Below are 14,359 nucleotides of genomic sequence, written 5' to 3' on the forward strand. Positions count from 1 at the left end.
TTCGTTTCTCGTTAATCTAACTAGTTGACTGATGACCAGTATTGGATTTTCCCATTTTTGTTGTTTATTTTGTTTTTAATTAATATTAATATTGTAAGCTTTTGCCCTGTATCACTCTTAAAAAATAAAGAACACCAAAAATTATACTAGATCTCTTGTTGCGGATACTCAATTTTGTTTGTATCGCTTAGTTGAGTTGTTCCTTCTGTGAATTACTTCAAAAGAAAACTTGTTTTTGTTCCTGTTGTTGATTTTGAGTTATCACTAACCAAAAAGTGGATGAACTCTAGTGTGAACATAAATAATTATTGAAAGTGCAGGTTTGTTTCCTTATTTTCCTATATGTATGTGGGTTTATATATCTGCCTTTTGTGAATCTTCTTGCAAAGTAATTGTCTTCAATTTGGTATATATCCTTATCTTGTTGGCTGATTTGCTGCTATAAAAGTTTCTACAAGGAACAGTAGATTGACCATGAGTCCCCAAGGAACAGTAGTAACTTTTTCTGAAGATATCGGTCTACCGAGTATCTTCCAAATGGGAACTAACGGGTACAGCTTTGCAACTCAGTCTCTCAACATAAAAGAGTATAGCATTTCTAATATTTGATATGCTTTAAAAACTTGCGTTTCTGCAACGATGATGTTTTGGATTTTTCAGCTATCCTCTCCCCCAAGAGAAAAATGCGCTGGTCCAAACTGCACTAATGAGTACAAGTACCGGGATTCCAGGTCAAAGCCTCCCCTTTGTAGTCTTGGTTGTTACAGAGCATTACATGAAAAGATCCCACCTGTGGATGCATGCTGTCCTTGTAAATAGTAAAAAATAGTTATAAAAGATTTGATTTACTTACAAATACTTCTGAGGAACGGGCGTTGCAACATTTGACAAGGATATATCAAAAATGTATATGAAAAGTGGACCAAATATTTAAAATGTTAAGTACCGATGATACATTTCAGCTTTTGTAATTTCACGCAGAATACATGCCAAGTTTATAGCTTAGACTTTCAAATGTTTGAATGGGCAAAAGAAAAGAAAAATATGCCTCTAAATTTTCCTGCTTGGATGTTCACTTTGTTTCTTCTCACTCTATAACCATAAGAGTATCTCCAATAGAATTAAACTTAAGTTGGTTCTTAAAGTTAAGTAACTTGCAAATATCATTGGAACAATTGAGAATTTATAGAATATGCTTATATAAGCAACTATCATTAATGTTACTTAACTACGAAAAATATAAGCCACGAAGTTGTTTATCCGACCTTTTTGTCATTAATGAGTACTTTCGATTAGTATACATAAATCAGGAGTCATAAGCAAACAATAAGGCATTATAACTGTACCACATAGTAGACCCTTCTCAAAAAAGTAGACCCTTGCTCACTAACTCAAAGCTGTAGTATATCGATATTAGTATTGCCATAATTACAAGACATAACGTACAATTCAAAGATCATAAAATATCACAGAAGTGCTAAATTTTCCTATCGACTATACCATGGGCTAAGAATCTTGATATTGAAGCCAACATGAACAAAGATTCATCTAAGATTCATCCATGAAAACAGCACCATATTCTGTAGATTTAATGAACTTCTTCAGCAAAAGAACCACAATTGCTATAGCAAGTCCAATAGCAGCAAGTGTGAACAATCGATCGTCAGGTTTTTGAACCCTTGTATCTGGTTTCAGATTTTGAACCCTTGCATCTGACTTTTGGAGCAACTGGTTACTTGAGACACTGGATGAACTCTCCATTGAAGCTTCAACTCCTGCAGGGTTAGGATTAGCATTGACAGGCAGTTCTTGTTCTTCAACAATTCTGTCGCCTGCTTGATCTGGAATCTCCGCTCCCACGGGTAAAGCCTCGGGATTTTCCAAATTAACCTGGGCCTTGGCCTCCTCAGTTTTGGATTGTTCTTCAGAAGCTTGTGAGGGGGCAAGTTGTGGAAGAGGGGATGACTTGCTTAGCATATACTCGTGTATCTGGGATAAAACGGTTCAAGTACAACAGAGAAATTACGCATCCAGGAAAAAACAATAAGCAACATTTTACCTAAAGCAATCAGAATAAGGTATTACTGAAAAACATGCACTGGACAAAAAACAATGAGCAACAATGTACCTCATCAATCAGTCTTTGACGTTCAGGAGTTCCAAATTTTGGAGGTGCTTCCCGGGATTTAGTGGCCAAGGCACACCTGTCTTCTTTCTTGTAGTTTAATGAGCCCAACGCGCCATTTGGGTTGGTGGGCATGAATGCAATCAATGCAACTAAAGCAGTCCTTACTGTCAAAATAAATTTACATCAGCTAAGTGAGAAGCTTCTTCTATCAAATGTAAAGAATGCAGCTTCAATGTTTATAATTAATGGTTTTAACTTTTATCAACTATCACAAGACATATATACAGCTTGGAATAAGATCTGTTGCAAATGATGGGAGAAGGGAAGCAAAAAAATTTCCTCACCCTCAATTTTCGTTTCTGTTGGACAAACTTTAAAACAAACTCTAACATATGCAGCGAGTAAAGAGTGGAAAGGGATATTACTTACCGCTCCATGATGGTTGCCAATGCTCAGGGTGATGATTTGATATGCTCAAGCAAATCTTGGTTTGGGTCTCAAAACGGCCACTAGGCTGACATCACAACAGTGAATTTAGCTTTCAAGTTCCAATAACTTAAACATAAAATCATTATAAGAAACAGAAACACCCAAAACAAATTCAGGTAAATATTTTAAAATAGTTTAATTACTCATTTGATTCCTATACTTGTATTATGTGCACTTCTAATTCTGTTTTAGTCCCTTCAGTTAAGTGAGCTTAACTCTTAACTCTGATAGTTAGCTAAAACCACCACAAAACAAATTTGGAACTATAGTGACAATTTTGGGCAGATTTTACATCACCAATTTCTAGGTGTTAGTTAACGGCAAGGACTAAAACAGAATTGAAAGTGCATGTGTAAGGACTAAAAATGTCTAGATTCTAGGTATAGGAAACAAAACATAGAAATGGTGTAAGAACAAATGATTAAATAAACTTTTTAAAATAAGAATCTGCTCGGTCTAAAGGGGAACATATCTTACTGTGAGCAACATAAACGAAGGAGGTTTGAAGGGATATTCTGAAGGCAGCTGAATCCGTCCGTGATAAATACCACCTTCAAATTCAGTATCACGAGGCCCCCTGATCGCAAATTGCCATTCAAATATATTTTCCTGAAATAAAACACCGTATTGAAGTTGCTCAGAAAACACTTGAATGCATTATATCATAATGACCACCGTAAGCGTAGCTCCAACCAATGTTTTTTTTTGTTCTGTTTCAAAAATAGCCCCTTCTGTTTCTTTATTTATTTTTATCTTCAAAGAAACACAATTAGCCAGAATCCAAGACCACAGGCTTAATTGCTAACAGTTAAAGAACCAAATTTTGTGGAAAACAATTTTTTAATTGCAACAGAAAGCAAAATGAGCAGGTCCCCGTGGCTAAACAATTAGTGAAATTGAAGAATGAATAATAGTAGAGAAAGCGAAACCAAAGAAAAGAACCTCAAGAGGGAGGCTCATGTAGTCATCGGAAGGGTTTGATTGCATCTCCTTGACCTCCTGGAGAATCCGCTTCACGGCTGGGTTCTTGATGTTGTGTTTCTCCGCCATAGTTGATAAGATCACGTTCTGTGAAACCACAATTGCTCACAGCTAGCTATGCCTATAGGGAAGAGAAAATATCAGAGTGGGAATAATAATGTAATGGAAATTGCAGGGGAGACGTTAGGTATGGCTCAAGGGGGACACGTCATGATACCAGCGGTTTTCTGATATGCCTCTCTTCCATTGGACATATGAAGCTGACGTGTTTATTCTCTCCGCTTCGATCAGGTAAACCCAAAAATCAATCAAAATTAATTAAATTCATTTCCTTTAATTTGTATTTGGACACTCATCTTCTATTTCATAAAACCCGATTGGCATGGATTTTGGTAATCTTTCGGTTCGGTTTAAAGTGGTATTTAAGCAAGAAAATGTTTTTTTTACACTAATGAATGTATTTTTAATTAAAGTAAAATATTATTGTGTCATTTTCTTCGGTTTTGAGAAGTATTTTTATCTATGGGTTATATATGAAAAATAAAAATGAAATAATTATATATGGCAACAATTATTTAATATTTAAATATTAAATTTAAATTATTTTAAGTAAAAAGTCACCTTTTTTAGTATACATAAATAAACTTTACTTTAATTTAAATATTAAGTCTAATTAAAAAAATTTCTTCAAATTTTTTTTATTTTTTATAAACATACTTTAAATCACATGTATTTTTCTAAAGTAATAACACTTGAGACCAACATAAATATAATATATGGGTAGTTTGTATATTCTTTCCTTTTCTTTAATTATCTTAAAAAAACTTAAAAGTATTTTATGTATTTTTACTAATAATAAGTTGTTAGTTCCGAGTCGAATTAGAATTGATTCATTGATTCTCCTAAATAAGATATTAATTTCATGGATGAAAAAAATAGTTGAGAGAAGAGATTTTATATTTAAGCTAATTTATAAAATTTCTCTCATTTAATTTTTTCAAAAATTAATTTTATAAAACAAAATTATTTTATTTTATTTTTTTATAAAAATACTTAATATTTATGAAGAAGTTTACTTTTATCCAAGCAGTTTGATCTAATTCAACCAAAATTAAAAAAGTTTGATTTGCAACACCGAATTGGCCTAATTAACACCTCTAGACTCTAGCTGAATTCCTTTGGAAAATACTAGTAGTACTGGAAAGCGTGGGACACTTGTAACTTGTAAGGGTTTTAAGCTCATGAAAGCCCACCAAGATTGCCAAACGTACTTGTGCATGGGCTTTTATGTTGCTTCAAAGCCATGTGTAGTCCACCAAAGCAGGTAGCAGAGTTGAACCCGCAATTAGTGACTGGTGAGTATTCATAAATCTAATTTTTCAGAATAAATAAATAAATTCTTACATTATAAAATTAATTAATTCAAAATGACAAGTGCTTATTTTTTCAAAATAGTTTTCTATATTATAAATTTATAATTTCAATATAAACATTACATTTTTAATCTTTGTGGATGTTTTTTTAAAAGGAATTTGTCGATGTATTTTTAAGAATGATTTTACTTTTAATTAATTAACATTAAAAATATTTTTTTTTTATTTTAAATTGTTCACAGCTTACAAAACTATAAAAGCGAGTTGCTAGTCAAACTAAGAAAGAAGAGTAGCGACAATTAACAAACGAAGTGGTGAGAAGAAGGGAGAGAATGGAGGAAAAGGCAAAAGCTGAGGATAAGATAGGTATGAGCGAGACTTGGTTGAGGAAGCACCGTCTTATCTACGACGGAGCCACTAGACACCCTCTTATTATTAGCATTTGCGATGGCACCATCAATATTGCTTCCTTTAAAACATGGCTCGTTAGTAAATTTAACTTCCTTTACATATTTAGTACAATTTTGGGTAGCCATGTCAAGATGTAACAAAATGTTTGCAATCAGACTTGTTATGCAGGCCCAGGATTACTTGTTCGTTCGGGCGTTTGTCCCATTTGCGGCTAGTGTGCTGATAAAAGCTTGGAAGGAATCAGATTGCCGTGGTGACATGGAAGTCATATTGGGGGGCGTGGCTTCTCTGGAGGATGAGATTTCATGGTTCAAGGCAGAAGCCAACAAGTGGGGTATTTCACTTTCTGACGTTGTTCCTCAGCCGCCAAACAAAAACTATTAATCATATTTAACTCATATGTTTTTATATCTACCACTGTCTTTAAAGTCTAGTTTTGATGGTGTAAATAGAATTGATGGACAAAACTTGCGTCAATTTGGGTGGCCGGGGAAGTCTATAGTTGTCTACCAAATATTTGCCATTATGAAGGAGGGGGTTTTAATCTGGGACTACTGGCCAAAGATACATAGGATTAAGTTGCTACAAATCTTACTTTTTTTTATAAGATTAAAGTTAGTACAAGCTTTACTTTTTTTAAGGAATTAATCATCTCTTTTAAAAAAGAGAAAAAAATTATTAAAGAATTAATTTGTTGAAAAATTACCAACAAATTGTTATGTTCATTGTTCTGAGTTGATTCTAGTAATATAGAATTCGGTTCATTTAAGCAAAGTTTTGAATTTAAGTTTTGTAAATGAAAAAAAAAAATAACATTAAGTTGCTATGAGACTTACCTTTTTTTATAAGATTAAGTTAGTACAAGATTTACTTTTTTAGGAATTAATCATCTCTTAAAAAAAGAGAAAAATATTAAAAAATTTAATTGTTCAAAAATTACCAACAAGATGTTAGTCAAAGTTTCAGATTCAAAGATTCAAGTTTTATGGATGAAAAAAAAAATATAAAATTAAATTGTTACGAGACTTACCTTTTTTTATAGGATTAAGTTAATACAAGATTTACTTTTTTAGAAATTAATCATCTCTTAAAAAAAGAGAAAAAAATATTAAAGAATTAAATTGTTCATAAATTACCAACAAATTGTTAGTCCGTTGATCCAAGTGGTATTAGACTCGATCCAATTAAACAAAATCGGAATTCAAGTTTTATGAATGAAAAAAAAAAACGTAATTAGAAAAAAGAATCTCATGACCAACCAACTAGAGTTAGTTCTGTAAGGAAGATTAGTCATAATTATTTGGATTTTGATTATTTTTTGGAGATTAGTCATCAGTTGATTTAATTATTTTTATCCCATTAAAGTTTTTGAGTAATTTGTTTGGGTAACCGAATCAGACATTTGCTCATTGATTTAATAAATAGCAAAATATAGATTTTAAAAGAGCCAATTATGCAAAGTTTAATTAACTACAGACCATTTTCCCCGGTTAAGTTTTTCGGGTTAGATCCTTTCTTAGGTCCTCTAATTTAATGGGAGAAAAAAACCTCGAATTCTTACTCCTCAAACAGGACATAGCAGCTATGCACTATGCAGTCATGATACCATTCACTGAGAAGCCAGGGGAAGAAAACACATTATGCACATGGATATTTGGAATTTTAGACAAATCAAATGCTACTTTTGTTTGTATTGTAAGTTGTGACATGTTTATAGTTTCATAACAGGTTGCTGGAAAGTTTAATGAGTCCAGAAGTGGAATATACTGTGGCTATTAAGCATTTTGGGCTATTGAAGCAGTGTATCAAGAGAGCTTTGCCCACTGCATTGAAGAAGGCTCCAAAATCCCACCAGAACTGAAGGAGACTTGTGCAAGATGGGGCAATGAGGCCTTTGGTAAGTACTGCCAATCTCTGCTGAACATTGCGAATAGACGCTTGCAAAAGGCATCTGATGAAGAACTCAAAAAGGCAGAATTTATGTTGCTAAGTGTTCTTGAGCACGAAGTTGAGTTCTGGAACATGAGCTGTGGAAATGTCTGATGTGGTTCAAGAAGCCTTCAAAGTATGTATATAATAAAATCATCGAAGCCTAGGAAAATACTGCATATGTTGTTCGGTTGGACGCGTAATGTACTGCATGAATTGTTTACTTCCTAGAAAAATAGAGTAAATCAGAACTTGGGAAATAGGAGAAATAATGAAGGAATTCTACTACTGTGCAAAATCTCAAACATGAGTTTGAAGCTTGTATTTTTGTTCAAGTCTACGTTCCATTTACCTTTCAGTGAGAAGTAAAGAAACTTATTTTCTGAATTCTGAAGTTGGAAAACTTAATAAATAGAACTACAAGGTAATTTTAAAGATTGGAGGTTTGTATGTTTTTTACTACTTGATTTCATTAGTTTGTATTAGGAGATTTTTCTATCAATTTAAAAGTGAAATAACAGGTTGACAGCATGAACATAGCCTCTCCTTTAAGTTGTGTTATCAGACATGCTACCTCTCAAATAACTTTTCCAACATGATGCCGAGGGAATGGGTGATTTAACGCATTTCTAACGAGCATTACGAACTAGATCAACTAGAAACTGTTACAACAATGATTAGAATCAGAATTTAAATTAATGGTGGCCACTTAAGTTGAAGCAACTACTGTTTTAGCAGAAAGAAATATTTGAACTGTAATAATGAACATGCGGGGTGCTATTTTTATCGGTATGGAATGGTGCAAACAGAAGTAAGCTGTTTTTTTTTTTTTCTAAATTGAACTAGTAAGGTACCGTGTAAAAGGTGAACGGATTTGTGGTACAAAGAATAGAGATTGCCAAGAGAGTTAAGCTTAATCTGTTCGTCGGTCTTCTATCTTCATTCTTCAAGCATGAGCGCAAGCTCCTCTCTATCATGCCTAAACATGCAAGGAGATTGTAGAGCTTTAAGTATATTAAATTACTAATTAGCTTACTCTTGCATTGACCCCGTAAATTTAACGGGTGAGATTGGGGTGTCTTGGGATGAAAAATAGACTGACTGACCCGTGGAGTAAGGATAGACCAAAAATAAACATCTAAAAGAAATTAAATTTTAAAAAGATAATTAAAGAAATTGAATAATTGTGATTTTTTTAATAAAATTTACTGCATATTAATGGAGATTCACTAGAAAATGAATACGTGATAGAATCTGTAAAATATTTATTTAATAAACATTCAATTGTATTAGTGGGTTATACTATATTTACTTATAAATTTCAATTATTTAGTAACATATATAATTTGTAGAAAACTGTTACTATCAAAGTGGCTGTAGTTTAGTGGTAAGAATTCCACGTTGTGGCCGTGGAGACCTGGGCTCGAATCCCAGCAGCCACACTCTTCTTTTCCACCTAAGGATTTTTTAGGTTTCTATACACCAAGGATGAGGACAGCTTCATCAGCCATTTACCTTCTTTTGTTCGTCCAAAATGATATTCACCTCATTATTGACACTGACAAATGTTCGTGAGGTTAATTTTTCAAATTAATCTGTGCTTTACCAGTTACAAGTTGTTCATAAATCATAATCACAAGAGTCCCCAATGAATTTGGTACGGTGCAGCATCATTTGTAAATATATGCTTCCAATCTATAAGCTATCCGAATAAATAAGAAAGGCAAAATAATTTAAACCGCATCTGTTATATCAAGATGAAGATGCTGTCGTGCGTGTTGCATTTTTGTTTTTTGGTTAAAACAATATTCCATCAAATGGAACTTTATACTCCACCAACAATAACTTTATTCCAGAGATATTATTCCACTCTCAAAGTGCATGCTTCTCTATTAAGTTTCAGAACTATTGTTCCTCCCCTTCATATATATATATATATATATATAACAACACTTCTGATCTGCTCGCAAATAAATCAATCTCAAGAGACAGATCATATAATTTTTTTTAGCAAAATCCATGGCAGATCTTCAAGAAAAACTGGATGCTCTGAAGGGTCTTGTTGGTGTGCTAAATAACATGGATGAGGGTGAAACTCACAACAACAATGCAACCTCCTCACCCAATAATTCCCATAGTCCTGCTCCTATGCCTGGAAGGAATCGCTCTGTTGGAAAATATAACAACAGTGGCACTCAGAAGATTAAAGGTCTGAGTAACCAAACCGGCTTCACCGAAGGCAACGCTAACGGAGCCATCAACTTTGGCAATTTACATGCCTAAATAAATCAATGTACCAAGATCTTGAAATCCATAAATAATAATGTGACGTACAAATTAAAATAAGAGCTTCACAGTTTGAGTGTGGATCCAATATTTTCATCTTTTTATTATATATAAATATATGACTTCTTAGATTAACGTGCAGAATATATTAGCTTTGTAAATTATTCATAGTAGCCAATTTTACAAAACGTCAACGATTAGGATTAGAAATTCAGGATGCTGGTAGTGCTAGACTCTGGCACCAACAGTTCAAGTTGAATTTCTTTTTCCCCTTTTCTTGGCACCACGAGTTCTATAAAATTGATGTGTTTGTAATATAAAAATTGATATTTGCACAGTTAACAAATGGTTTATGGCTCGCTTCGTGATTTTTTCGCCCCAATAATAAAAAAAAAATATTTATATTGATTTGTTAAATTGTTTTTGCATATTTTTTCTTAATTTTTTTTAAATTTAAATCTTTTTTTGTTTTTAAAAAATATTTAAATACTCAATATAAATATAATTTATTTAAATATTTATAAAAAATACATATATTTAAGTGATCTAATTCTTTTACCTAAATAAATAAAACACGTCTAATTTTAATAGTATGTATTGATTGATGTAAAACTATGAGTACTTAAATAATATTATAAAAAAAAATTAATCCTTAAATAAAACTAAGTTTATCTAGACTCAAGAAGACAAAAAAAAAAAAAAAGACTTAGGTAACAACAAGTAGTTTGTGCCTACACAAATTCATCACACATCTCATCAATTATCTCATCATCAGTTGTTCTTAGTTTTCTTGATTTGTGCGACATGCCAAGAATTTCACCTAGAGAATGCCCAAAAGTTGCAGGCAACTCAATTGGACTTTTGATACTAAATTTTGAATAAATAAAAAACATTTTTCCTACATCATCATTGTGTTTGAGCTCCTTACAATTGTATACAACACAACCATCACCTACATAGATTAGTTGACCTTTATTGGTGTCAAAAATTGTTTTCCTTAAGACAGCAAACGACATGTCCTCACTTATTGTGATAACTTTGGATCACTGGGATTTCAAACACTATTCCTCCATCTGATGGAATAATGGCAGCATCGCAATACATAAGAGTAGATACATTTTCCATGTTTTAAGCAATAAGGTGAATATCAGACAAATGTATTGAGTTGCATCAAACCCTTGCTGTTATAAGCAAGTACTAAACAAGACCATCAAAGACGCACAGAAAATGGCAAATGCTCACACTGTTTTTTATTTCGATCGACGTGACGCACGATTCTTAGTCCAGGAGACAATAAACTCGAGAGAGGTTCAACCCATTGGAGATTTCATGATCAGGCTAGATGAAAGATAGTTTGTGACTGTGACAAATTTCAAGGATTGCACATGTCTTGTTCTCATGTTGTTACTGCTTATAAGCATGCTCACTATGAGTACAAGAACTACATGCATCATGTGTATAAGTTAGAAAGTGTCTCCAATGTATATAGAGGATTGTTTAGAGAATGGTGTAACGAAGCATATTGGCCACTGTCACTAGCCAATGATCTGCCCTAACCCAGACAAGAAAAGAAATTCTAAGGGTCGTCCTGTTTCCTCAGAGATGTTCTGTGTGTTGCATCCCAATTCATTCAAAGAAAAATTACCCCTATTGTATAGGCTCAAGCCAACAATATTAAGTTTATGTCATATTCTTTGTTCTTTAAAAATTTGGTTGTATTGTTTCAAATTTAAATATTTTAGTTCAATTCAACTTGTTATATTTTTTATCTTCTTTTGCTCATTTAATTTTCTAACTAAAACTAAATAAAATTAATAAGTAAGAAAATATATCATCAGTTAAAAATATGTGTACTTTTCTTGAAAATATATTAAATAAGTAAAAAAGTTAAAAAAAATATGATGTAAATCATAACAAGAAAAATTTAAAATGTTTTTTTTAATGTTTTTCTATACGATAGTTATAAATCAAAACAATGAAAATATTTAACTAAATTTAAATACAATATAAATCATATAAAATTATATTTTTAATAAATATTTAATTAAATTATATTTATATTGAGTATTTAAATATATGTATTTTTTTTAAATGTTATTCTGGATAAATTATATTATTTATAATTTAATATATAAATTAGTAAAATAAAAAAAATTAAACAAATTAAAACAGTTAATTTGTAAAAAAAAACTATAAGAAATTTAAAAAAAAAACTAAAAGAAATAACAAAATAAATTAATTTTATTAAATTGTGTGAATTAGTTGAAAGTGTCTTATAAAAAAGTGATGGACATAAATAATATTTTAAAATAGCATTCAAAGTTAATGAAATAATCTATATTTAATTTATTTTATAAGTCAAATAAATTTTGAAGCTATTCAAATACATTAGAAATTAACTTATTTTTCTCGCAAATTTTTTCTTAATTTACTTATCGTTAAGGTGACAATTGACTACGCGTTTCACAATAGTTCATTTTATGAGGAGAATAATATGAATTATATGCAATTTGTTGTGTGATTGAAGGAGATAACCGAACATAAGTTCTAGCGGCAGAAAGCGGTGACTCTAGGCGGTATTAAGCTTTGGAAAGAATCAGACTGATCCTCTTTTAATAGTGTAATATTGTTAGTTTAGTTAGTTTCTTCATTTCACACTAGTCCCTTTTTTTACGTGTTAGCCTTAACACAATTTAATGATTTTTTTTAATTCAATAGTAACATTTTTCCCGCATTCCATAATATAGAGCCACCTCTGCTTATACGAGAAGTGAAATTGATGTATATAAAAACAGAGGAGTATAAAAAAAAAACTGCGTAAATTAATCAGGACATTTAAGAAGTTGAACTAGTCCTGAAGTAGTTACTTAAACTAAAACAACGGTATTACTTGGCATGAATTTTTTAACAAAAATTATTATGAATGAGTTTTTAACCAATAAGAATAAAATTGATGTATAAATGAAAAGAGAACAAGTGATTAAAAAAAACTGACATTTTTCCGAAGTGTTGATGATTTTATCCTATTCCTGGTCTATCAAAATATGCAAGGAATATAACTGATCTATCACCTTTATATTGATTCCTTGATCCGCCCAACTTTGTCAGATGTGTGAATAATAATAATAATAATAATAATAATAATAATAATAATAATAATCTTGCTTTCTTTTTATTTATCCATCCATATATATATCTGACTAGGTTAAGCTTCGAATAACTCGATACCCACCATTGGAGCACCTTAATTAAATGTGGACAAGCATAGACAACTAAAGTGAAGCACCACCTTATGGATTCACATTCCCTCTCACTATATATCTTTTGCAATTTGCATTCACACTAATTAAAATATTCTCCCCCCGAGTCTATAAAAGCGCCTTATATAAGCCAAGATATAAAGCATGCCAAAGCTATTTTATAAGCCAAATTGCCGAAACTGGACTACCTCCTAGAATAAATTTCATTTTTATTTTTTTTGTTCAAGGCCAAGAATTCAATGGCAGGTATTGCATCTGGAATCAGCACCCTTGCCATTGGCTCAGGTGATGCTCGACGGCGTCCAGCACAAGCCCAATCCACTCCCAACACTAACACTAACACAAACACTAACAGCAACACTTCTTCTTCTACGCCATCATCTGAAGGGTTCACTTATTTAAATTCTGCCAAGCAAGATATAAAGGGTCTTACCAACCAGACTGGATACGTTAAAGGCAACGCTAATGGGGTCATCAACTTTGGGACCCTCACAGCCTCTGCTTCTGTCCAAAGGCAATGAATCCCTTAACAACAACCAGCAAGAATGAAGAACATATATACATATATATATAGCTGCAGGCAACTCAATAATTAACTAAATAACCTCTGCTGTCGTTGCCTTAATTTATATCATTTTGATTTTATGTTTTACTCGCCAAAACCATCATAGTAGGAATAATCAGATATGGATCTACTACTACTAATTGTCTAAGTTTAAAATTTTATAGATATTGCTCTTCAATTAGGTTTGCATTATTTTTGTTTCTGTTGATACTTGGATATCGATTAGTGGTTATATATAACCTCGTACAACATTAATTAATGTTTGTAAGATATGGTCTGGTTCTCACACTTATGCGGTTCCCTACTTCCCTGATTTTAAATATCACTTCAACAATTTTGAATGACCTGATTGGATTGAGCGGTATGGAGTACTCGACAACCAAACCAATCAAATCCACGAGTTTGATTTTAAAATTATGCATGATAATGAGTACATCATTTTATAATTTAAAAAAATATAGAAGTCACAAGTCATTCTAATATCATTAGAAAGGCTTAAAAGCCCTTATAATTATTCAGAGAGTAAAATCTATTTTTCTTCCTCTAAAATTTATTAAATCTGATTTTACTCTTTAGAAAAATTGTCCTATTTTTATTCTTTTAATTTGGAAATACTTTGGTTTTTATCCTCAAAGTGTATTTTGTAGCGGTTATATAAACCGCCATCGAATGTTAATTATAACGATTTTTACAAAACTTAATAGTAGTATTATAGTTTTTTACTTTTATTTTTTTTTTTAGTTTGATATTTTTTTGCATTAATATAGTTTTTTTAATTAATTTTGACAGTTTTTTAGTGTCATGACTTCAAATATTAAATTTATTTTAAAAAATTAACAATATTATTTTACTAATTTTTTTTTCAAAACAAAGGGGAAAGAACTGCGTAAAACAGGACCAGGACCTTTAGAATTTGAGCTGCTCCTAAAGTAAAGTA

The 14,359-nt window shown here is 31.6% G+C and overlaps 3 protein-coding genes, 1 long non-coding RNA gene and 1 other non-coding gene across 5 annotated transcripts; 3 read left to right on the forward strand and 2 right to left on the reverse strand.

Moving 5' to 3' along the window:
* Positions 1-1,240: 1,240 nt before the first annotated feature.
* On the reverse strand, positions 1,241-3,815 carry LOC114419973 (ubiquitin-conjugating enzyme E2 32-like). The gene is made up of 5 exons (XM_028385803.1): positions 3,560-3,815; positions 3,095-3,226; positions 2,558-2,642; positions 2,129-2,292; positions 1,241-1,989 (listed from the first exon to the last, which is right to left on the reverse strand). The coding sequence occupies exons 1-5, from the start codon at positions 3,665-3,667 to the stop codon at positions 1,549-1,551; spliced, it is 930 nt and encodes a 309-aa protein (XP_028241604.1). The 5' UTR covers positions 3,668-3,815; the 3' UTR covers positions 1,241-1,548.
* Positions 3,816-7,035: 3,220 nt separating this feature from the next.
* Positions 7,036-8,393, reverse strand: LOC114419974. Its single transcript, XR_003668326.1, has 2 exons — positions 8,166-8,393; positions 7,036-7,538 (listed from the first exon to the last, which is right to left on the reverse strand). It is a non-coding gene; the product is annotated as an uncharacterized LOC114419974 (long non-coding RNA).
* A 288-nt stretch (positions 8,394-8,681) lies between these two features.
* Positions 8,682-8,753, forward strand: TRNAH-GUG. The gene has a single exon. It is a non-coding gene; the product is annotated as a tRNA-His (tRNA).
* A 504-nt stretch (positions 8,754-9,257) lies between these two features.
* Positions 9,258-9,732, forward strand: LOC114419975. Its single transcript, XM_028385805.1, has one exon. It carries the CDS (start codon positions 9,331-9,333, stop codon positions 9,592-9,594), a length of 264 nt encoding a protein of 87 aa, XP_028241606.1. The 5' UTR covers positions 9,258-9,330; the 3' UTR covers positions 9,595-9,732.
* Positions 9,733-12,979: 3,247 nt separating this feature from the next.
* Positions 12,980-13,694, forward strand: LOC114419976. Its single transcript, XM_028385806.1, has one exon. It carries the CDS (start codon positions 13,097-13,099, stop codon positions 13,376-13,378), a length of 282 nt encoding a protein of 93 aa, XP_028241607.1. The 5' UTR covers positions 12,980-13,096; the 3' UTR covers positions 13,379-13,694.
* The last annotated feature ends 665 nt before the right edge of the window (positions 13,695-14,359 follow it).

This window comes from Glycine soja, chromosome 7, assembly GCF_004193775.1.
Source record: "Glycine soja cultivar W05 chromosome 7, ASM419377v2, whole genome shotgun sequence".
Taxonomy (NCBI): Eukaryota; Viridiplantae; Streptophyta; class Magnoliopsida; order Fabales; family Fabaceae; genus Glycine; species Glycine soja.

Bases quoted from the DNA above. Each gene is read 5' to 3' on its own strand.
- LOC114419973 (XM_028385803.1), bottom strand. From the start codon at position 3,667: ATGGCGGAGAAACACAACATCAAGAACCCAGCCGTGAAGCGGATTCTC. The intron at 2,643-3,094 runs GTAAGATATGTT...TTGTGATGTCAG, and splicing joins CTTCGTTTATGTTGCTCACA to CCTAGTGGCCGTTTTGAGAC. The intron at 1,990-2,128 runs GTACATTGTTGC...GTTTTATCCCAG, and splicing joins GTCAAAGACTGATTGATGAG to ATACACGAGTATATGCTAAG.
- LOC114419975 (XM_028385805.1), top strand. From the start codon at position 9,331: ATGGCAGATCTTCAAGAAAAACTGGATGCTCTGAAGGGTCTTGTTGGT.
- LOC114419976 (XM_028385806.1), top strand. From the start codon at position 13,097: ATGGCAGGTATTGCATCTGGAATCAGCACCCTTGCCATTGGCTCAGGT.